General features: G+C 39.3%; 1 protein-coding gene across 8 annotated transcripts in view; it reads right to left on the bottom strand.

Annotated features, from left to right (window-relative positions):
• Positions 1-23,608, bottom strand: part of LOC145341013 (eukaryotic translation initiation factor 4 gamma 1-like) — a 134,707-nt gene that overhangs the window by 25,426 nt on the left and 85,673 nt on the right. For all 8 annotated transcript variants that reach the window (XM_080185705.1, XM_080185704.1, XM_080185700.1 and 5 more), the window contains 9 exons: positions 21,430-21,563; positions 15,951-16,070; positions 14,202-14,375; positions 7,022-7,219; positions 6,282-6,428; positions 3,246-3,482; positions 3,024-3,128; positions 1,440-1,599; positions 55-158 (listed from right to left, as the gene is read on the bottom strand). In XM_080185705.1, coding sequence (XP_080041831.1) covers positions 55-158; positions 1,440-1,599; positions 3,024-3,128; positions 3,246-3,482; positions 6,282-6,428; positions 7,022-7,219; positions 14,202-14,375; positions 15,951-16,070; positions 21,430-21,563 — 1,379 coding nt within the window. The remainder of the gene's footprint in view (positions 1-54; positions 159-1,439; positions 1,600-3,023; positions 3,129-3,245; positions 3,483-6,281; positions 6,429-7,021; positions 7,220-14,201; positions 14,376-15,950; positions 16,071-21,429; positions 21,564-23,608) is intronic.

The raw sequence follows: 23,608 nt of genomic DNA on the forward strand, positions 1-23,608 counted from the left end.
ATATTTAATATAGTAAATAGAATGTTAAATATCGAGGGGAGAATAATCACATACCTTAGTAATCTTGCTTAGCCGACTAGTATCAATAGGTCTGCTATTTTTGGCAATTGGCACCGTATTCCATCCTGCTTCATCAATTCCTTGACTTCCTCTGCCACCTATGGTTATCAGCATTTTATCAAATAATTTGGATTTTTAAATAATAAAAATCACAAACTATCATGTTACATCACAGCTGAGGGACAGCATCTCCACTGTCAGTTAGGAGTTTACTAAGATCAGCCCTGGAGCTGCATATTTGTATGTGCTAAAACTAGAAGAGGTTGAGAATGTGAAAATTTCAATGGATCTAGTTTGAAGATCTGTGCATTTTAAACCAGTGTAACCATTAGCTGAGATTGATTAATTTAACAATGCAGGTGCCATGGAGCTTTCAAAGGAGGACAAGGAGATGTGGCCCTTAACAAAACATCAAGACAGAATCAGGTAAACAGCAATAATGGGGAAACAGCTTACCTAGATGACTAGCAGATCAGTGAAGGTATACACATGCTAATTTTGAGAGTCATGAAATGTGCCTGATGCAGATAGCCCAAATACACAGAATTGAGAATCAAAGAGGAACCATGGTATAATTGCCAGCACTTTCAGGCAAGCCAGTTTAACATCTAGCAGCCAAGAAGGCATTGTAATATCTAAGAACCAACAGGCTAGTTTAACATCTCACAGCTGAGCCACCAGTTTAAAATCCAAGTAGTCTTAAGAGTCAGAGCAGTACAGCAACGTTAGCAGGAAGTTTAAATATCTTCACTGGAAAAGGAAAAGGTGTTTCCCAGATTTGATCACCTGCCTTGTATTGTGTGGTAACTTATAGATTCATTTATAATTTAGATGTTGTTTGGAAATGGGTAAGTTTTCAGGCATTCAGGGATCACAGGAACAAGCAGTAATTTCGAGACAAACTGTGCTAATTCATATTTAATTGTCTTAAAAGTATTATAGTCCTATTCATGTGTATGTGTCTTTTCTTTAGTAAATAATCTTTAGGAATTATTCCACTAGGACAAGGCTGGTTATTCTCACTGGTGGTTTTCACATGACTCCCTTATACCATTCCAAAAACAAAACCATACACCAACATGGATCAGTGTTTCAAGTTGAGATGCCCTCACAGGTAACAAGCATGTGGTTTGTGACAGCAGATATATATAAATGTACTGGAAAGTAATTGATAGACTAATGTGGATTCCACTGGTAATAATATAAAAAGTAATGCCGCAGGAGTTAGATTATTATAGTAGATTTAAAATTTTCCTCAATGTTATGAAAGCAGGAATGTTTGAATTTTCCCTAACTGATGGAATAAAATTTCCAAATCCAGAACCTATACAGGAATAAAGAAAAATTATGTTGCACAATCCATTCGTTATTAAACTCACCAGTGCTACTGCTACTTGCAGCACCTCTCCTTTTGTCCTGTTTGGACAGAAGCTGTTGCTGCACTCTTAACTGCTGTTGATGTTCTTCTATTTGAGCCTCTCGGTGAATCTGCTCTAATGTCTTGGGTCCCTGATCACCTCTCCGCGGCACCCAGTTATTCTGGAAAGGAACAAATGATTTGAAATCTGAAATAAACTATAATCACTGATCTTTTTATCCCAAATATAAAATTTCATTGTTCACCTCGACTGAAATATTGATCTAAAATTTAATCCAAATAATATCAGACAATAGCAATCAGAAAAATACAAGTTTATTTAAATACCAAGTTTGTTAAGAATGTTACTAGTGAACTTTTTGTAGCTTGTTTATGATTTTTAAAAAAGTGTATTGCATAAAAGTTCAAAACTAGGAACATTAAAAAGATGACATTGTGACGAAATGGAGGCTTTAAGAAATGTATTTGTCATGTACTTGTGTGCATGATCTGTTGTAGTAATTCGTTTGTGTTATGGAACACTGTCTACATACAGCAGCACTGTATTGTTACGCAGCAGCATAATTGCTACCATGTTTGTTCTAATCTGAACTAATGTATGCTTCTGTTATCTCGTATTTGTCTCTACGGTTTTGCAGAGTAGGGCTTGATCAGATTGACTGACAGGTAAGCTCTTATGACTGGGTGAAGCTAGGCTTTCACAGAGAACTCAAGGTAGTTTGCTTTTTGGGATCTTTAAAGGTTGCTTTCTCTGTATCTCCCGCGCCATCTCAAGTGCAGAGTGGAATTTGCCAAGAAATTATTTTTCTGAGATCCTGCTGTTTGGGGGTGAAGTTTTCTCTGGGGGATGCTGCATGAGAATTAGATGAGCATCTGTCTGTATCACTTTCCAGAGGTATTAAAAGGTCAGAAATTGAATAGCCACGTAAATATATATTTTTTGTGCTAACTGGTCTAAAGATGGGATTTGTGTCAATGGGGATGCTGCTAACTTGGAACAATAGAGATAGCTAGCTGTTAAGAATTATACTTTGTCATATTTAAATGTTTCAATTGGTAATGTTAATCTAATTCTTTTTGTTATATTCTAACTGTGTTCTTAAATAAACTTTGTTTGATAAAAGCTTCCTAGTGGGTCACTTGAATCATACCTGGAGTGAAACATCTTATACTCATCCTAATGTCAAAATCAAATGTAAAACACCAGGGTTTTGGTTAACTTCATAAAATACCTTGGAAATTCTGATCTGGTGTTTAACAACATGAACCAGTACTGAATGATTAACATAGTTAAGTTGTAGATGTAATAAGCACATGATACAGCACAATATGCTGATGCACCCAATAGCAATTTCTTACTGTTCACGTTTTAGCAGTGAGTAATTAAAGTACTAGGGCTTTGTTCATATTTGGCTACTTCTGGCCAAGTATTTTTAAAAAATATTATCAGTAACACTTGCAAGGCAAAAAACCTATTTCTGAAATGGCTACAAAATACATAAAATCAGCAAAAAAATTGAGATTTTAAATAATTCAACATTTACACGGATACAAATCAATTACTATCTTTGACAACTGAACTCACTTGTCGAAGATCAATCACATCCTGTACCATAAAGCGAATCCGAGATGATGTTTTCCTTTCTTTAATAATTTTTTCCATCTGGTTAAAATACTGATCCATCCTAGGCTAAAGACAAGATACAAGGAGTGAATATTACACATTCAAAAGAGAAATCATGTACATCAATACCAGGTTATTATTGTACTGAGTATTTCAGGGTTTTTTTAAATATAAAAATCTTACTTTGGCTTTTTCAAAATCCAAGTCTTTGCCTATCGTGGTTAATAACCTACACAGGCACTCAAGTGATTCTTCATCATGATTCTTTAGCAGCTTCACTATACAGTCGTGCATAATTGGCTCTGTTAACATTTTCAGTTTGAAGAGTTCACCAATGAACTTGATATTGCCTAGTGACCGTCGTCTAGCTTTATCCCTTGCCTCCTTTAGCTCTTCTTGGAGGCGGGTTTTCTCCTCAGACTGGAATGAACAGAATTAAAACAGTACAGGTTTAATGCAAAATTGTAACTCTGCAACATATAAATTCAGCAACTAAAGGTGGAGAGATTTCAACATGACAAATGGTTACTGAGATACTGAATGATTGTCATTACCTATAGAATTGTACCCAGAGAACAGTTAGAACTTTGGATGGGTGAAAAAAGCAAAGAGCAGACCAGTTGGATTCCATGATAGTCCAACACTCTCAGCAGCATAAAGAACAATTTCAAAAGGAATTTAAAACAAAAATGTACTGTTATTACTATTTTATACTGGGAGGCAATCATTCTGTTAGTCTTGTTTCATATAAATGTTGGAAGAGAAAATTAGACCCACGCTTGCATTACAAACAATAAGAACCATATGAACTAGGAGAAAGCAGTTTAGTCCCTCGAGCCTGCTCCACCATACAATAAAATCATGGCTGATCTCATCTTGGCCTCAACTCTACTTTCCTACCCCATCACCACTGCCTTTAAACTCTTGCTAATTACAAATCTGTCCACTCCTCTTCCTTATATTCACTCAATGTCCCGGCATCCACCACGCTCTGGGATAGCGAATTCCGAAGAGAAAGTTCCTTTAAGTGATTTCTCCTCATTGGTTTTAAATCTGCCACCCCTTATCCTTAAGCAAGGGCTTCTTATTTTAGATTGCCCTGCAAGAGGAAAATTCATCACTATGTCGACTTTGTCAATCCTCATTATCTTGCACACCTCAATTAGATCACTTCATTCTTCTAAACGCTATAGATTGTAAAGGCCTAAACAGCCTAATCTCACACTGTAAGACAAACCCCTCATGTCTGGAATCAATGTAGTGAACTTTGTCTGAACTGCCTCTGATTTGACTACATTCATCTTCAAGTAAGGGGGCCCAAATTGTACACAATATTTTAAGTGCTGTCTCAATAATGCATTATTCAGTAGTAGCATAATAACATGTTGGAGTTGTTTGGGCTATTAGGAGCATAACAGTTGTGCGCCTATCCTTTCTAAAACCATACTAGTGAAGTAATCTTCAGACTCCTGGGATTACCTCCCTGACTACTGGATAGACTGAACCCCTCTCCTGTCTCTCAGGCAATCCTGCAGTCAAAGCTGACTTGCTTCTGCACTAAACATGAGCTCCCAGGTTACTGAGGGGTCTAATACATGACCAATAGTCTCTGTTATATGTGGGGCAGAAGGTGGTTGTAGAAATGGATTTGATGGGTGGTGGGGAGCACATGTGCTCTTTCCACTGTTGACTCTTGGCTTCAGCTTGCTGATGAGATTCAGCTCCTTCCCAGAAGCCTTTCCCTCACTTAGGCCAGGGATTCCCAGATGTCAGTGGAAATGTACTTTTTCCGAGGCGGCTTTGAGGGTGACATTGAAGTGTTTCTTCTGCCTTCCTTGAACTCACGTCGAAGGCAGTGCTGCGAGCATTGGTACAGGATCTTACAGGTGTTCCGTGAAAGGCTGAGCTCACGTGCACCTTGATGAAGGTTCTGCTGGTGGCTTGGAGTTTGGTCTCCAAGTGTACGCAGATGCAAGTATCATCTGCGTACTGTAGTTCAATGATAGAGAATCATAGAATCCCTACAGTGCAGGAGGCACCTACTCGGTGCACTGACTTTCCGACAAAGCATCTTATCCAGACACACCCATCACTCTATGCCTGTAACCGAAAAGGTAGGAAAAACTATAAATGTATTCTAAATCTAAAAAAGAAAACCTGAAGATCTAAAGAATTATACAAGCATTAAGAGCAGGAATGAAAATGTAACGTTGAATATTTAGTGTACCCTTAAAAGACTTATCAATTTCATGCAGGCTCAAAACATTATTAACCTGGGAGAAATACCCACCAATGGAACACATTAGGCAGTTAACGTGAGATGCGTCAATAAACATAAAGTTACATGGAAATTATTATATAGGAAAGATAATCTCCAGTGTGAAATGACAAACCATTGCCTCTGCCATTAGAAGCAAACAGATCATTTATTTTTTTGTTGGGCAAACATTTACAAAGATTGTACATTATCCTATTAAATACCAAACTATACTTTGCACAGCAATTCTCACCTATTTTTCCGTATTCTGAGCATTTTGAAAACAGCTTTCAAAATCAATCATATACACCCCTACTTTGAATAACATTCAGATTTTTGCTGAGTATAGACTGTACTGGGTCAATTCACGCAAATTATTCTGGTTATGATCATTCATGATCACGGTTTTTTAAAATGTACTGTAACCAGGCAAGAGAGTGTTGATGGCAAGACCAGAGTTTATTGTCCATCCCTTATTGCCCTCAAGTAATTGGTGATAACAATTTGAGAGGCTTGCCAGATCACTGATGAGAGCAGTCAAAAATCAATCATATTGCTGTGGCTCTGAAATCACATAGCCCAGACAGAATAAGGATGGTAGGTTTTCTCTCTCAACGTAAATGGACCAGTTAGCCTTTTATACTGACCTTATACCTTCACGTCCACTAGCCTTTTATATATGTCTATTAGAACAAGCCTACAGATTACTAGCATGGTAAGATAACCACCGTATTACTGTACCTGGCAACATGTGGGAAGAGCAGAATGACTTCATTGAATATTAGGAATTAGAAGAGGCCATGTCTTCAGTTATTCTTCTATAGATTAAAACTTACCACAAACTTAAGGAAAATGTGAAAGCATGATGCAACATTAAAAAAAAATGAAAGCAACTCAAACTCTTTCAATTCTACTCTAAAACAAATTCAGCATTTTAGATCATTTAAGAAATAATAAATTACCATAACAGCAGCATCAATTTCTTTCTGTTTTTTGTCGATTACAGCATCATCATCTTTGTCTTTTTCAAACTCCTTTTGACATCGGTTTAATAGCAACTTTCGAAAATTTACAGTTGCTCCAGGTTTATCTGGTATTGGAACTTTGAGCTGTTTAAAGTACAAAAACAATAAATTATCTTTTTAAAAAAATTAAGGACGAGAATTGGAAACCAATTGAAGGTAGACAGTGCATTCTATCACATATATATGGTCTCCAAAATCAGCTTAGACCACTTCTTACAAGTTATATAGAATGTAAGAGTGGGAGGTAATAGCATATTAAAGTATCATCTTTCGTGTACAACATGCCATATTTCAGCAATAGGTATATCATACTGCTCCAATGCCTAATATATATGGATCAATAAATTGGGAATTTTACAATCCTCAGCAGTCTTCTGTTTTTCAAACATATGCTCAGCAGGCAGCTTAGATTGAGATATTCAGACATATTTGGGCCAGAGATAATTTATGGCACAACTGAGGATTTGAAATATTGAGTAGAAGATCATAGTTCAAGAATTAAATAGGTGTACACTTCATAGATAAGAAAATCATGAAGGAGCATCTTTATGTTTATCAATTGCTGTACAGATTTGTGCTAGCTAGCAGGTACATTAATTCAGTGTTAAAAATTCCTCAAGTTACCTATTGCTGCTGGGACCATTCTAAAGTAGAAGCAAGAGTCAAAGGGCACTTACTGTTGTAAGACAGCGGCACATGTTGGCATAGGCAACAGAGAAGTTTGGTTCAGAGATAGCTTTTTCGAAGACCAGGTCAATTACTCCCTTTAACCGTTCTTCATTGTCAATTGTCAATTCTGCCACCTGTTTCATCAACTGCTGGAACATCTGGGGTGTCAGTTTGTTCAAAATACTGCGGACCTTTCGGAACAGCTCCTATGTAATGAAACACAAAGGCACATAGAGTATTAATGTTTTGATATGTGCATAAAATGTGTACAATCACAAACTAGAATATCAATGTTATAACAATTATAGGCCAATAAGCCTGATATCAGTGGTAGGGAAACTTTTGGAGAAGATACTGAGGGAGGAATCTGCACAGTTAGAAGAAAACAGACTAGTTAGTGACAAGCAACGTGACTTTGTATGAGGAAGGTCATGTCTCAAAGTGATTGAGTTTTCTGAAGAGGTGACAAAAATAATTGATGAGGGAAGGGCTGTAGATATAGTTTATATGGACTTTGGTAAGGTGTTTGACAAGGTCCCACATGGCAAACTGGTGCAAAAACTAAAATCACATGGGATTCAGGGTGGACTGGCCAGATAGATACAGAACATGCTAGGCTGTAGAAGACAGAGCCACAATGGAAATGTGTTTTCAGAATGGTAATCTGTAGCTAGTGGTATCCCACAAGGACCAGGGCTTGGACCTCTCTCGTTTGTAGTATATATAAATGATCTGGAGGAAAACGTTGGGCGTTTAATTAGTAAATTTGCAGATGACACGAAGGTTGGTGGAGTTCGTCAGAGGATTGATTGGAGACTTGGCCACAAAAATGGCAGGTGGGAGTTTAAAAATCGGACAAACGTGAGGTGATAAATTTGAGGATTAAACTGAGGCATGAATTATACTGTAAACGGCAGAACCCTTAAGAGCATTAACATAGAGGGGGATCTGGGTGTGCAGGTCCACAGGTCCCCAAAAGTGGCAACTTTTGGTGGCCAAGATGATTAAGAAAGCATATGGCATGCTTGCCTACATCTGCCAGGGCGTTGAGTACAAGAGTTGGGAAGTCATGTTACACTGTGTAAAATTCTGGTATGGCTGCATTTGGCGTACTGTGAGCAATTCTGGTCATCACATTACCAGAAGAACGTGGAGGCTTTGGATAGAGTGCAAAGATACACCAGGAAGGATGCTACCTGGTATCAACGGTGTTGGCTATGAAGAAACATTGAATAAATTAGGATTGCTTTCAGTGGAAAGATGGATATTGATGGGAGGCCTGATAGAGGTCTACAAACTTATGAGAGGCTGGACACTGGATAGTCAGAGGCTTTTTCTCAAGGATGAAAGTGTCAATTATAAGTGGGCACAGGTTCATGGTGAGAGGGAGAAAGTTTAAGGCAGATGTGCGGAGGAAGTTTTTCACAGAGAGTGGTGGATGCCTGGAACACACTGCCGGAGGAGATGGTGGAAGCAAGCACATTAGCCACATTTTCAGAGGCATCTGGATGGATACATGAATAGGGAGGGAATAGACGGATCAGGATGAAGTAAGGGCAGAAGGTTTCTGTAGTTTAGTTAGGGCACCATGATCAGCACAGGCTTGGAAGGCCAAATAGCCTGTTCCAGCGCTGTACATTTCTTTGTTCTAATCAGTTTCTGCATCAGTGTATTATTCAGCTTATAAGGATGAAAGCTGCAAATTCTGGAACGTGGTACCAATTCTTCATATTGCCTGATCACCACAGTTTGGCATTAGGGAGCTGGAAAGTAAAAAGAGATGGAATGTAAACAGCATGGCCATCTATCTTACTTTTCCTCCACCAATTTGTGGACAAAGTTTTAAAAACTGGTAGGATACTGGCAGTCAAATCTCATTGGCAAGTTCCTGGCCTCAGCAAAAGCTAGACATTTCTCCACCACGGAATAGGAGTGAGGGGTGGAATGGGGAAGAAAGAGGCAGGCTGAGGCTTTGAAAAGTGTGTTCTAAATGCATACAAATATGGGAGCAGAGTCTTCAGAGACAATAATACAAAGTCACTTAATAAAGACAAAAGTAATAAAAATGACTCTGCCAAAGAAAATGCTCACACTAAAAAAAAAATCAATTTTATTCAACAGACAAGATAAACTTGAGGCATAGCCTTAATCGGAAACAGGAATAAAATGATTACAAATGTTATATTTGCAACATTAATTTAAAAACATGCATTCCAAGTTACATTGACTCCAAGAAGCCCAATAAAGCCCATGTTGTTTTGAATCCATAATGTGGAAACTATATGAACCAATGGTGAAAATCAAGGTATTATCCAAATTATATGGATTCAAACTGTACTTATTTTTAAACTGGTTTCTAATCCAGCAATTACCACTACCCCCAAACCATGGTTTCTCCTAACCATGTACTTTGAATTCAATGAACAGGTAGCTAGAAGAAACAAAGACAGTGAAATTGTCCTGAAAGGGGCAATCTAATATATAAAAGAGAAAGATGATAGAATGTAATTGCTTTCCAGGACACATGCAAAATTTGTTGAGGCTCAATACTATGAAGTATGGTTTCAATTTACCTGCCACATCACACTTCCAAACGTGAGACTCCTGAAGCCAAGCTTACAAAACAAAATTGTATTTGTGCAACATTCACAGTTTTGGAAGTCACAATACAATTTGGAAGCAACTTAACTGCTGCCTCATAGTTATATTTGTAAAACAGCATTGTCCCAAGGCCTATAGAGAGGAATTAGCATGAAAACAATCTATCCATACAAGAATTGCTGAAGTGTGCCGTCTACCCAACCACTTGATGCAAGATAACTGACCTGGCAATAACCGCTGCCAAACACTCGCTTGCACCCCCTTCACAAATCCAATTTATTATAAGTTGATAATTAGTTATTATAAAGATGCTCATTTCATTTCTATAACATGCATTTATATAACAATCAGAAAAGTATCTCAAAATATTACATCTGGAAAACTTGATTAGATATTGAACTAATGCAAGCAAAAGTTAAGCAATGCTCAAACTATAATCTGTTCAATTTTCACATTTGTCTGTTTACTTCCAGTTTTGTACATTGCACACATTAATGCAATGCCATTAGTACTTGCCTGCAATCTGTTCTGCACAACTCCTGGACAAAATACCATAAAAATTAATTTCCAGGCTTTATCGGCGCTAAGAGTGCTCCAACTGTTGAATACTTCAAAATATGCAAGTGCAATTAATGGGTATTACTCAAGGAGCAAAATTTGATTGGCTTACAGTTACATCTATTTGATATTCTCTAATATTTCTGATTATTAATTGGATCTCACTCTAAACTTAGTAGGGCCTTCTGCAGTAGCCTACCATGGGGAACCTTTGCTAAAATCTATATACACCAGGTCAACTGCCTTATGCTCATTCACCTCTTTGGTCATCTTTTCAAAGGACTCGATAAGGTTTGTGAGGCACGACCTACCCTTCACAAAACCGTGTTGACTATCCCTAATCAATTTATTTCTCTCTGGATGATTATAAATCCTATCTCTTATAATTCTTTCCAAAACTTTGCCCACAACAGAAGTAAGGCTCACCGGTCTATAATTCCCAGGATGGTCTCTACTCCCCTTCTTGAACAAGGGGACAACATTTGCTATCCTCCAGTCTTCTGGCACTATACCTGTAGCCAATGATGACATGAAGATCAAAGCCAAAGGCTCTGCAATCTCCCCCCTTGCCTCCCAGAGAATCCTGGGATAAATCCCATCTGGCCCAGGGGACTTACCTATTTTCAAACTCTCAAGAATTGCTAACACCTCCTCCTTATGTACCTCAATCTTGTCTAGTCTAAAAGCTTGTATCTCAGTATTCTCCTCGACTACACTGACTTTTTCCTGCTCGAGTACTGACGAAAAATATTCATTTAGTGCCTCTCCTCTCTTCAGGCTCCACGCACAACTTCCCACTGTCTCTGACTGGCCCTAATCTTGCCCTAACCAATCTTTTATTCTTGACATACCTGTAGAAAGCTTTAGGGTTCTCCTTGATCCTACCAGCCAAAGTCTTCTCATGTCCTCTTCTAGCTCTTCTTAACTCTCTCTTTAGCTCCTTCCTGGCTAATTTGTAACTCTCCAGTGCCCTAACTGAGCCTTCACATCTCATCTTTACATAAGCCTCCTTCTTCCTCTTCACCAGAGATTCAACTTCCTTAGTACACTACGGTTCCCTCGCTCGACCACTTCCTCTCTGCCTGACAGGTACATATTTATCAAGGACTCGCAGTAGCTGCTCCTTGAACAAGCTCCACATTTCAGTCGTTCCCAGCCCCTGCAGTTTCCTACTCCAAACTATGTATCTTGCCTAATAGCCTCAATTGCCTTTCCCTCAGCTATAACTTCTGCCCCTCAGTATATACCTATCCCTTTCCATCACTAAGGTAAACATAACCGAATTGCAGTCACTATCACCAAAGTACTCACCTACCTCCAAGTCTAACACCTGGTCTGGTTCATTACCCAGTACCAAATCCAATGCAGGCCAACAAGAGGTGAGTCTATCTACATACTGTGTTAGGAAACCTATCTGCACACATTAGACAAAAACTGACCCCTCTAACATGCTTGAACTATAGCTTTTCCAATCGATATTTGTAAAGTTAAAGTCTCCCATAACAACTACCCTGTTACTTTCGCTCCTATCCAGGATCATCTTTGCAATCCTTTCCTCTACATCTTTGGAACATTTTGGAGGCCTAAAAAAAACTCCCAGCAGGGTGACCTCTCCTTTCCTGTTTCTAATGTCAGCCTATACTACCTCAATAGACAAGTCCACATCAAATGTCCTTTCTGCCACTGTAATACTGTCCTTGACTAACAATGCCACACACAACGCAGCCCCCCCCCAACCCCCTTCTACCACCTTCTCTGCTCTGACTGAAACATGTGAACCCCAGAACTTGCAACAACCATTCCTGTCCCTGCTCCATCCATGTCTCTGAAATGGCCACAACATCAAAGTCCCAGGCACCAATCCAGGCTGCAAGTTCATCCACCTTATTGCAAATGCTCCTTGCATTAAAGTATACACACTTCAAACCACCCTCCCACCTGCCAATACACTGCTGCGACCTAGAAACCTTATCCACGACCTCCCTATTCTCATCCTCCTGTACACTGGAGCTACAATTCCTGTACACTGGAACAACTGGAGTTCCCACCCCCCCCCCTCTGAATCAGTTTAAACACCCACCCCCCCAACTTCTACCCCCCAAACAGCATTGACAAATTTCCCCCCCCCCCAAGATATTGGTACCCCTCTGGTTCAGGTGCAGACCATCCCTTTTGTAGAGGTCCCATCTACCCCAGAATGAGCCCCAATTGTCCAAGTATCTGAAACCGTCCCTCCTGCACCATCCCTTTAGCCACAAGTTCAAATGTTCTCGCTCTATTCTTCTCCACGCTATCCCGTGGCACAGGTAACAAACCAGAGATAACAACTCTGTTTGTTTTAGCCCTAAGCTTCCACCCTAACTCCCTGAATTTCTGTCTTACATCCCCATCCCTTTTCCTACCAATGTCATGGGTGCCTACATGAACCACGACTTGGGGCTGGTTCCCCTCCCCTTAAGGATCTTGAACACTCAGAGGCATCACGGGCCCTGGCACCTGGGAGGCAACACACCAACCGTGAGTCTCACTTGTTCCCACAGACTCTCCTATCTGTCCCCTTAACTATGGAATCCCCAATCACTAATCCTGTTCTCTTCTTCCCCCTTCCCACCTGAGCATCAAGGACAGGCTCTACTCCCGAGACCTGTACCCCATGGCTTACCCCCGTTGAGTCTTCCTCCCCAACAGGATCCAAAACAGAGTATTGTTTTGGAAAGGAACAGCCACGGGGGAAACAAAAAAGAAATCGCTGCTCTGACTGCTTCTTACCCCTTCTATCAGTCACCCACGTATCACTTTTGGAGTAACCATCTCCCTGTATCACTTTTAGGAGTAACCATCTCCCTGTATCACTTTTATCAACCGCTGCCTCTGCTTCCCGAATGATCCTTAGTTCCTCTAGTTCCAGCTCCAGGTCCCTAACATGGTCCTCAAGGAGCTGGAATTGGATGCACCTCCTGCAGCCGTACTCAGCCAGGACAATACCAGGTGTCCCTCACCTCAAAACATCCCACAGGAGGAACATCGCACTGCCTGCACTGCCATCCCTGTTCCGTCCCTTACCAAGAAACAAAAAAAAAATGTAGCTGCTCTCACTCCGCGTCACTGTTTTTTTAGGTTAGAGGAGGGTGAAGGGGGATACTCTACACATGCAGAGTATCAGGCTTCCTCACCGTTCCAATTTATTGGGGGGGGGAAGTACCCAGGCTTCCCTGCGACTTCTTCTGATATCCGGTTTAAAGTTTAAAAAACAACTAAAGAAGTTAGTTAAAAAAATCAACGTAGCTTACCCTCAAGCACTCCTCTCACGAATCGCTCCCTCTCTGCTGTGCTCCCAAGGAAGATTGATGGGGAATTTTCAGCTGATTTATTTTCCTAATTACTTTACACTAATTATAGGTGTGGCATTGTTAGCTAGATAATTTCCTACTGTAATTTGCCCTACTTTGTGTTCCACATCCCATATTCCTTTGACTGAAAGCATATTGCTAAGTTGTCCTTTGAATACATCAAATTCTACCTGTATTCTTACTGCTATTCTGTTGCTCTAACCAAGCAGTGCTGCTTTTTTAGAAAAAGAATTGAAATTTTGATGACAGATTTACTTATCTATTTTATGACCAGACTCACTTAGTTTAATTCAGCCTTTATGCAATACAAGATAATAAGTCATGCTCCCCAGTGAGCCATCTTTGCCCTGCAAACAAATTAATTCCTAAATAACAACTCTAGATTGGCCAAAGCTTAGCTTATAAAAGCACTGCTTTTGTTTAGAAGCTATTTCTGCTTCTGCCTTATTAACAAAATGGCAATAATTCAGTTAGAAAGGATTAACGAGGTGTTTATCCATTGCAGATCAAGGGCGCAAGCTTATGGAGAAAATCAATTCATACATCATTAGCATTTTCATCATCTCTGTGCCACGTCTTCTGAACACAACTTGCTTTATAACTGCAACATTCAAACATGACGTTGCCAATTGTCTATAAAAGCACAATCCAAGGGTCCAAAATTCTGCCCAATGCTTACCTGTGTTTTTATCATATCTGGATCCTCCTCCTCGGTTGGTTTTTTCACGGAAGGTTTCCAGGCATGTTCTGCTTTCTTAAGTTGTATGTCATCATTTAGAGAGACTGTTGCAATAATTTTGCGTGGCTCTTTCCTCTGGCCTGGCTGAGATCTTCTTGGACCCACACCTGAAGGCTTGAAAATATTTGATCATTAGTCTTGGTCTTTCAGGAAAACACAGGCATATTTACTCTGGTGGCATATACCATTTAAGTTACTACACAATAAATCAACAATGCTAAACTTAAGACAAAATTCCATAATAAAATTTTAATGACAATTCGTTTAAGCCCACTATTTAAAACTAGCGACAATGCTCAGAGTTTCAGAGGGCCTGGGATTATGAATAGCTTCGTCTCTTCTTGGCTGTGAGTGCCTGATCATCATTGCCTGTAATCAGGCAATCAATAAACAAATCAAGTTTGCATTTATTTTTGGAAATGTAACTTTGGATCAAGTGGCCAGCTAATTTGTAGTAAGGAAGATGAAAAGTGAGGACAACACAAAGATATAAGGGCTGTGATCATTACGAACAGCCATAATTAAAATAGAATGAAGAAAATAAAATTGTGTGTGGAGGGGCGGGGGGGGGAGGCGGAGAAGGAGGAGGAGGAGGAGGAGAAGAAGGAGAAGGAGAAGAAGTGGTGGTGGTGGTGGGCGGGTGGTGAAGAAGAAGGAGAAAAAGGAGCAGATTTCTTGGAGGATACCGAAGATGGTGATTGTGGAGATACAATAAGCACATCAGCCCAAATATTGACATGGGTAGACCTAAGAAATGGGGCTGCCCTCCTTACAGCAAGTTAAATGGAGATTTGATAGAGGTGTCCAAAATCATAAGGGTTTGAACAGAGCGGATAGAGCTGTTCATGAAGCTAGAAGGGTCAAGAATCAGAGGATGCCAATTTGAGGTGAACGGCAACAAACAGCAAAGGAACTAAAGAAACGAGAAAAAACCTGGTCAGGCAGTACATGCACTGCTGAAAGGTGTAATGGATGCAGATTCAATCATGGCTTTCATATGACTATTGAATTATCATCTGAAGAGAAAACATTTGTAGGGCTGCAGAGGATTTTTCATTTGAAAAAGATACAAAAGTCTGAGGACACGTATCAACCAACTCAAGAACAGCTTCTTCCTTGCTGCCATCAGACTATTAAATGGACCTATCTTGTATTAAATTGATCTTTCTCTATACCCTAGCTATGACTGTAACGCTACATTCTGCACTCTCTCATTTCCTTCTCTATGGGCAGTATGCTTTGACTGTATAGTGTGCAAGAAACAATACTTTTCACTGTCTACCAATACATGTGACAAATAATAAATCAAATCAAATCTATTTTGCCAGTTCTATTTGGAGAAGTAGTAATTTCAGTTTCTGATAAATTAAACCTTAGTGGAGATTATCAGTTTCAGACATCAAGTAATAAGTACTGCTTTTTAGATAGGGAACAGGGAAGAAACTAAATTTATTATACCATCTATGAGCAGCCACAGTATTTTACCACAAGAAACCAAAAGGAACTTACTCACAAACTACTGCAGTTCTTCACTAATCATAGTCATGAATTCATTCAAATGGAAGCCCATGGTCACCAAATGCCCTCTTAGGGCACTGCACCAGAAGGATGAAGTGTAACTTCACATCACCTTGAAATATCAATTTTTAAAAAAACTATCACTTGATTAGTCTCCAAAGTACAACTTACTGGGCCTCTCCCAATCGGTTGTCTTCCAGGAAAGGTAGCAAAGGAAGGAGTGAAGTCAGGGCCACAGTTCATTCCAGTCAATCTGCTTGGATCAAGAGGACGAAGTGGAGTCTTGTTTGCCTGTAAAATTACTTACACTTCAAAACTAAAGCAATACAGAACACAAGATTAATTATTTCTAAATCCAAGATTGAGCACATTTATGCTATGACATTTAAACTTTGAATCTCCCAATTCCTGTGTGTACTGCAGACACTACATTTTCTTTGCCAAATGTTACTATTTGCAGAGGTTTTAAAATTAATTCAGAAACAGAAAATGGAAAATCTCAACAGGTCTGACAGCATCTGTGGAGAGAGAATAAAGCTAATGCTTCGAGTCTGGATGACCTTTCATCACAGCCGAAGACAAAGAAAATAGGACAAGACTTATAGTATAACTGGGGGGGTGGAGTGGAATTGACAAAGATGTCATAAACAAAAAGACTATAGGAATGTAAATGGTGGTAATCAAATACAGTAAAAATCTCATCCTATTTTCCTTGGCTTTAGCTCTGACAAAGGGTCATCCAGACCAAAAACATTGGTTCTGCTCTCTCTACAGATGTTGTCAGATCAGAGATTTTCCAGTATTTTCTGTTTGTTTCAGCATCCACAGTAATTTGCTTTTACTTTTAAATTTCTTGGAATGTGAGCATCATTACTGCCCATTCCCAATAAACCTGCAGAGGATGGTGAGCCACCTAACTGCTAAACATGTAGTAGCTTGATAAGGGTAGCTTGCAAAGTCACTTCACAAAACTGTTAAGATTTAATAACAGTCCTGTCAGGTTGGAATCAAGGTGGCAGATTCCAATATTTACATGGTCACCATTGCTTCATTAGTCATATCTGCTTTTTAAAAGTTGCATATTTATTTAACAAAGAGAAGTCAAATTCTCCAGCTGCCCTGGTGGGATCTGAATTTAAACTTAGATCATTAGTCTCTGGATTACTGGTCCATTTACATTACCACTATGTCATCATACCCAGTACCCAGAAGGTAAAACCAGAATATCAATTTGAATGAGGGCGAGCAAAATTTGTACACTAGCTGCTTTTAAGCCCAGCCCAAAAGACATTAATTCTAACTCTGCAAAGCCACAGGAGATCAACTGGAATAAAATTAGACTTCATCTAATTCTAATTTTTTTTCTGCCTACGCGCCTATTTTAGCGATCCTGATTCCTCCAAAGTAGCTTACCACTTGGTTTACACATCCTTTCAAATCTCATCCTTCCCTCACTAAAGATTCTTTTTCTGCATCCATTGCTTACCTGTATTTTTCACAACCCATCTGTATCTTGCAATTTCCTGCATTCTTAAATTTATCATGCTCCTTAAACTACCAACAGCCAAACTTTAAAAAGTTATAGTGAACAAGTCCAAACTATAAATGGATAACAAGATCCCAATACAGTTCCCTGGGTCAAAGCATGACTCATATTGCCAACCTGAAAGACATTTCATCACACCCATCTTTGCTTTCTGACCACACCACCAACCACGCATGTAGCTATGTATCCTATAATAACATGTCTGACATATGTTTTACAAGTGTCTTTACAGACATATAGTCAGGACAAAGGTTTTGTATGGTTAGTTTTGTTTCCTTGGTTACACTGAAATCCATTATTTCAGGTGCTTTATGAACAAGTGTTATGCCTTAGCAGATAAAGGCAGATGATTCATTTGCATCTGTCAGTGTTTGGGACAAGATTTGTAGGTGTTCATTTCATGTATAAAATGTGACAATCTGGAGAACGGAGCAGTTACATCAGGTATTATCATGCCTTAGGACAGGATAGATTGATCTTAAAGACAGATCAACGGCTAATTAGTTTTTCTTTATTTGGATGCGGAGCTCAACCAACATTTACAAGGTTCTTTCCTGTCTAAATTCTCAATCTCCTTGTTTAATAGATGGGGATTTATTTATCAAATCAGGGAGAAGACATTCTTTGCTTTACAAGGTTTTATTGTTAAGTTCAGTACAAATACCAGTTTCCTCTCCTCCTGCCTTCTGGATCCGCTTTCTGTCCAGAAGTAAACCTGGTTCTTAAAGTGCCGACTCCAATCAGCAACACCTGCCCCGAATTCACTCCAAAGCTAATCCTGATTTACTCTTTAAAAGGACCTGCACTGCTATCATCATCCTTCTGATGTGGTGTGGTTTAGAACCATATTAGAGTTGTGTTATATTTGATTTTGTTAATTTTTTTTGCATCTTGCTGCCTTATCCTCAAATAAGAGATGGGGAGCAGGGCTAATCTACTTATTTCTACATGTGACCTAAATGAACACGAAAAGGCACTGTTATACAGCATATCTGGTACATCAATTAGATTGCCCCAGCAGCTTGACTTTCTAAGTTTAAGCTTAAATGTTATTGTCAGAAGTAGGTTTACATTAACACTGCAATGAATTTACTGTGAACATCCAGTAGTCACGCTTGTTTGGGTGCACTGAGGGAGAATTTAGCATGGTCAATGCACTTAACCAGCATGTCTTTCGGACTGTGGGAGGAATCCGGAGCACCTGGAGGAAACCCATGCAGACACGGGGAGAGCATGCAGACTCTGCAGTGACCCAAGCCAGGAATTGAACCTGGGTCCCTGATGCTCCCCATATATTAAATTTAAAAAATGACAGTTAAAAAGGAATGGTGGGGCCAATTTAAGAGCAAATAAGGAAATATGAACACAGAACATATGATTAAGATATTGATTAACTTATCCTTTCTTATGAGTGTTAAAACAATGTTGCTGAAGAGGGTGAGAAGGGAGGTTAGAGGTATTTGATAGGATAACAATAGATGAGGGAAGATTGGCAATCAAAGCTTACAAGTCACCTGTTTCAGATGGGATGCATCCTAGATCATGGAGGGAATGAAGGATGGAAATAACAGAAGCTCAGGCCACAAACTTTTCAATCCTCCATGGATACACAATTAGTGTCAGAGGGTTGGAAGATTGCAGCTATTATACCCCTGTTCAAAAAAGGAGGGGAATAAATCTGATAGCTACAGGCTAATCTATCGGCAATAGGAAAACAATCCAGACCAGAGTAAAAGGACAGAGTTAACTTTCACTTGGAAAAACACGAATTAACAAACCAGCATGTTCAAAACAAATAGTGTCTGTAAATTGATTCCAGTTCTCTGCTGAAGTAAAAGAGAATCAATGAACATAGTGCAAAAGATATCAAGAAGTTTCTGATACTGGAGGCAATGAATAATGGTGAATAGAGATTTTCTTGATTGGAGTATGCAGTGGGGTCCCCAAGGGATCACTGTTTAGACTCCTGCTTGTACAAACAATGGATTTCAGCATAGGGTGTACAATGAGTTTGCGGATGATACCATTACTTGTATTGTGAAATTTTAAGAGGACGGGCACAAACTTCAGAAAGGCAAAAAAAACTGATAAAGCAGGAAAGAGAGTCATTGAGCATTAAAAGGTCAATCATGCTAAACCTTGCACCGTCTCTATGCCTACCAGATCAACATTTTCATAATCTTAATGATCTGTTTTGTTATCCTTCAGTCTTGTCTTTCCCCAGTGCTTCCAGAACAGAGGTTTGGAGTGGTTGGAAATAGATAACTTTTTATAAGCCAAACAGGCGTCAAGAGCATCAAATTGCTTTCTCAAGTTATCCAACTTCTTAAATTCATTTTCTCAGGAAACAGGGCTTTGATGTGAGCTAGAGCTTAAAGTCTAGAAATTCAATATGATATTTGTAAACACAAAACAAAATGTCTGGAGAGAACACCAATTAAGAGGCAACATGTAAAACCACTGAGAAAGGTCAGTACTCGCGAGACAATATATTTCAATGGTTTTAAGTTAACTTGGAAATATATTAATGTTCCATTGTCACCCATAACAACCAGTTTCATAAAAAATACAATACTATAAAGCAGCACTTAATCTGACAACAATACCATTTCTAAGTAACCCTTTAAATAGACAATGCTAATAACTTATGGGCACGCATGTATAGATAAAACGCACAAATCTGACTTATCCTACTAGATTTGACCACATGACATTAACATTTGAAAAGCATGGTATTTTAATCTTAATATAGCAAATCAGTGATCAGCAATTAGCTTCAGGTGCATTATTAAAACCTTCCCTTTGCACAATTATCTTTAAAATTTTGAAACACTTGTTTATGCTGATCTGAATGGTACCCAAGTGGTTCCAACTCCAGTGCTAACCAGTTTTCTGACACCTTTAAGGAAACTTGTGCAACTTGAGTGTTTTATAAAATAGTTCTTACCTATTCTGCACTTATATAACTAAGTATTGCTCTACGTCAAGGCTAAAGAAGCCTCAATCAAAACTGCTTGTGCGCAATATAGAACAAACAGAAAAATAAAAGCAAAATACTGCAGGTGCCAGAGATCTAAAATAATAAAAAGTACTGGAAAAATTCCCAGCAGGTCTTGCAGTGTGTGTGATGAGAGAAACAGAATTCCATGATGATTTTTTATGTTGAGCTTTTCCAACACTTTTTGTTTATATTATGGTGTGAATAGATTCCAGGTTGCATGAGAAACATATTCATACTTCCACGGATGTTGATACCTGGCGATAATACTTGCATGAATTGTGCATCACCGAGAAGAGTTTGAAAGTGTATACATATCAGGGTAGATCTAAAGCTTGACTAAAGAAATTCAGTCACTGGCTATGCCCCAGCCAACAAAACAAAACGCAATAAGCTTGCTTCCATAGAGCTTTTACACGTTAATGGTTTTTTGGATCAATCTGGACTCAATAGGACGAATGCAAATAAAAATTCAAAAGCTCTAAGGTAAAACATAATTGCATGCCACAATGGATATAAAGCAACAGCACCATCAAGAATGATGCTTTGATGGGAATTTCAACTGAAATGACTTTATATATAATTATTGCACTTATTACTCACCAGACAACAGATTTCTGTACACATAAATGGAAGACAGATTTAGAACTCATTCTGCAATTTTTTTCTGTTAATTCATTAACCCACATGATTTACAGAAGCTACACTGCTCTGGAGCAAGATTACAAATAGCATGGAAACATCCAGGCCCAGAGTTTTTAAATTACAAAAGTTTAATCTAGTAAAAAATGTTAAGTAAATTTAAAGCAACAATTATTTTCCAAAAAAACTAGTTCTTGTTTGCAAAATGAAAATACTGCAGATGCTGGAAATCAGAAATAAAAACAATAGATGCTACAAATACTCAGGTCATAGTATCTGTGAAGAGATAGAGTTAACATTTCAAGTTGATGGCCTGTAGTCAGAATTCAGTACTGAAATATCAACTTGGAGATGCTGCCCAATCTGTTGGGTACTTCCAACATTTTCAAGTGTTCACTCCTTTCAGATTGCTATTTTAAAATACTTATTACTAAAACTGCCATTTAATCAAGTGCACAGCATACCTTATCCAATACAACATCACTAATCGCTGGTAGGCCTTCAGGTTTCTGCATACTAGCAAAGATGAACTGGAACCCCAAAAGAAATTCACGGTCATATTTCTTCTTGTCCTCAGGATTAAGTGGTTTCCAATTTTCTAATGGGGGCAAATAATAAGTTAAAAATTACATGTTATACGCATTTCAGATTTAGACATACTACGTAGTTAAGAGTATTTCAATTAATGTGGTGCAATGGAATCAGTAGTTTCGCAGCTTTATTTTTGAGATAGATCGGAATTGAAAAGGAGTACTGAGAAAGGAAATTCTCCCAGTTTCTAAGGGAACTGGAACTAAGATTGGAAACTGGTTGGAATTTTACAAAAATGATACAGAAGTATCAGAGCTCAGATAATGATTCAAGTGATGCAGTACAGAGAGGTGGGGGGGGTTGGTTAGGCTCAGTAGCTGACAACAGGCAAATATACAATTGCTGCAGCTGTTTCTTGAAGTAATATTGATGAAGCTACACCATCCAAATCACTGCTGGCAGAGTTGATGCCATCCAGATTGTTGTGAACAGAGTGGAGGTAGTTCGACAGATATGTGCCATTTCGGATAAATGGCATGCCCCCAGAATTCAGGTTGTTTGCATACTGCTGTCAGCTGAGGATCAAAATCCTGGAAGTGAGGGGAGCTGAAATTCTAGATGAAGGGGGTGCTTGTGCACGAATCGCAAAAACTCAATCTGCAGGTGCAGCAGGTGATCAAGAAGGCAAATGGAATGCTGGCCTTTATCGCAAGGGGGATGGAATATAAAAGCAGGGAGGTCTTGCTGCAATTGTACAAGGTACTGGTGAGGCTGTAACTAGAGTACTGTGTGCAATTTTGGTCCCCTTATTTGTGAAGGATATATTGGCCTTGGAGTGAGTACAAAGAAGGTTCACCAGATTGATACCTGAGACGAGGAGGGTTAGATTATGAGGAGAGACTGAGTAGATTGGGCCTGTACTCGTTGGAGTTTAGAAGGCTGAGGGGTGATCTTATAGAGACATATAAGATAATGAAGGAGGTAGATAGGGTAGAGGCAGAGAGATTCTTTCCACTTAGAAAGGAAACAAGAACTAGAAGACACAGCCTCAAAATAAGGGGGACAGGGGGTCAGTTTAGAACAGAGTTGAGGAGCAACTTCTTCTCAGAGGGTAGTGAATCTCTGGAATTCTCTGCCCATTGAAGCGGTGGAGGCTACCTCGTTGAATATGTTTAAGTCACAGGTAGATAGATTTCTGATCGATAAGGGTTATGGGGAGCAGGCGGGTAAGTGGAACTGAATCACTTTCAGATCAGCTATGATCTTATTGAATGGCGGGGCAGGCTCGAGGGGCTAGATGCCCTACTCCTGCTCTTATTTCTTATGTTCTTATTATGAGGAACAGAGTTCTGAAGGACTCTGACTGAGATTAATGGCCTTTATGCTACCAAGTCAATACATAAGATCCATCTTAGTTGTACACCAGCCATTGAATGGATGACTTATCATTGACTGTAATTAGTCTGTCAATTCATGCTCAACATATCTTGATTCTGGTTTGAATATTGGTTGTTATCCAAGATAATATTTAGCATTTTAGCCAACAAGGGGCATACACGCGGTGGATCGTGCGAGGGTTGCTCTTGGATGTTGCTTCGAGAGTTGCCTAGTGCTTCACGTCCGTTACTGTATGCTTAAACTGGACCAACTGACGGGCAACACATCAGCTCAGTGACTATCACTGTCAGCTGTGCAGTTACAGGGACCCGGGTCGGATCTCCAGCTTGGATCAATGTCCGTGGAAGTTTGCACATTCTCCCCGTGCTTGCGTGGGTTTCCTCCCACATCCCAAAAACGTGCTTTTTAGGCTGATTGGTGTCAATAAACTGTCTCTGAATTGGATCTCCCTTAATCTGGCGCACATATAATTCCCTAAATTTGCACCCCCTTTGTTGTGGAGTTCCACTAGAGGTAGACAAAAACGTCAACAACCGACGAAAGACTTGAATAAGGCACTCACTGAGTGCTAAAATGGGCGGCGCGGGCTTGTAGGGCCGAAGAGCCTGTTTCCTGTGCTGACCTGTTCTTTGTTCTTATTTGTATTGTTTGACACTTGTATAGTTCATGATTTAAACTGTGGAATTTTATGGCTTCAGTTTTTCAATATATTAC

The sequence above is a fragment of the Carcharhinus amblyrhynchos genome, chromosome 3, assembly GCF_965287045.1.
Source record: "Carcharhinus amblyrhynchos chromosome 3, sCarAmb.v2.hapA, whole genome shotgun sequence".
In the NCBI taxonomy this organism is placed as follows: Eukaryota; Metazoa; Chordata; class Chondrichthyes; order Carcharhiniformes; family Carcharhinidae; genus Carcharhinus; species Carcharhinus amblyrhynchos.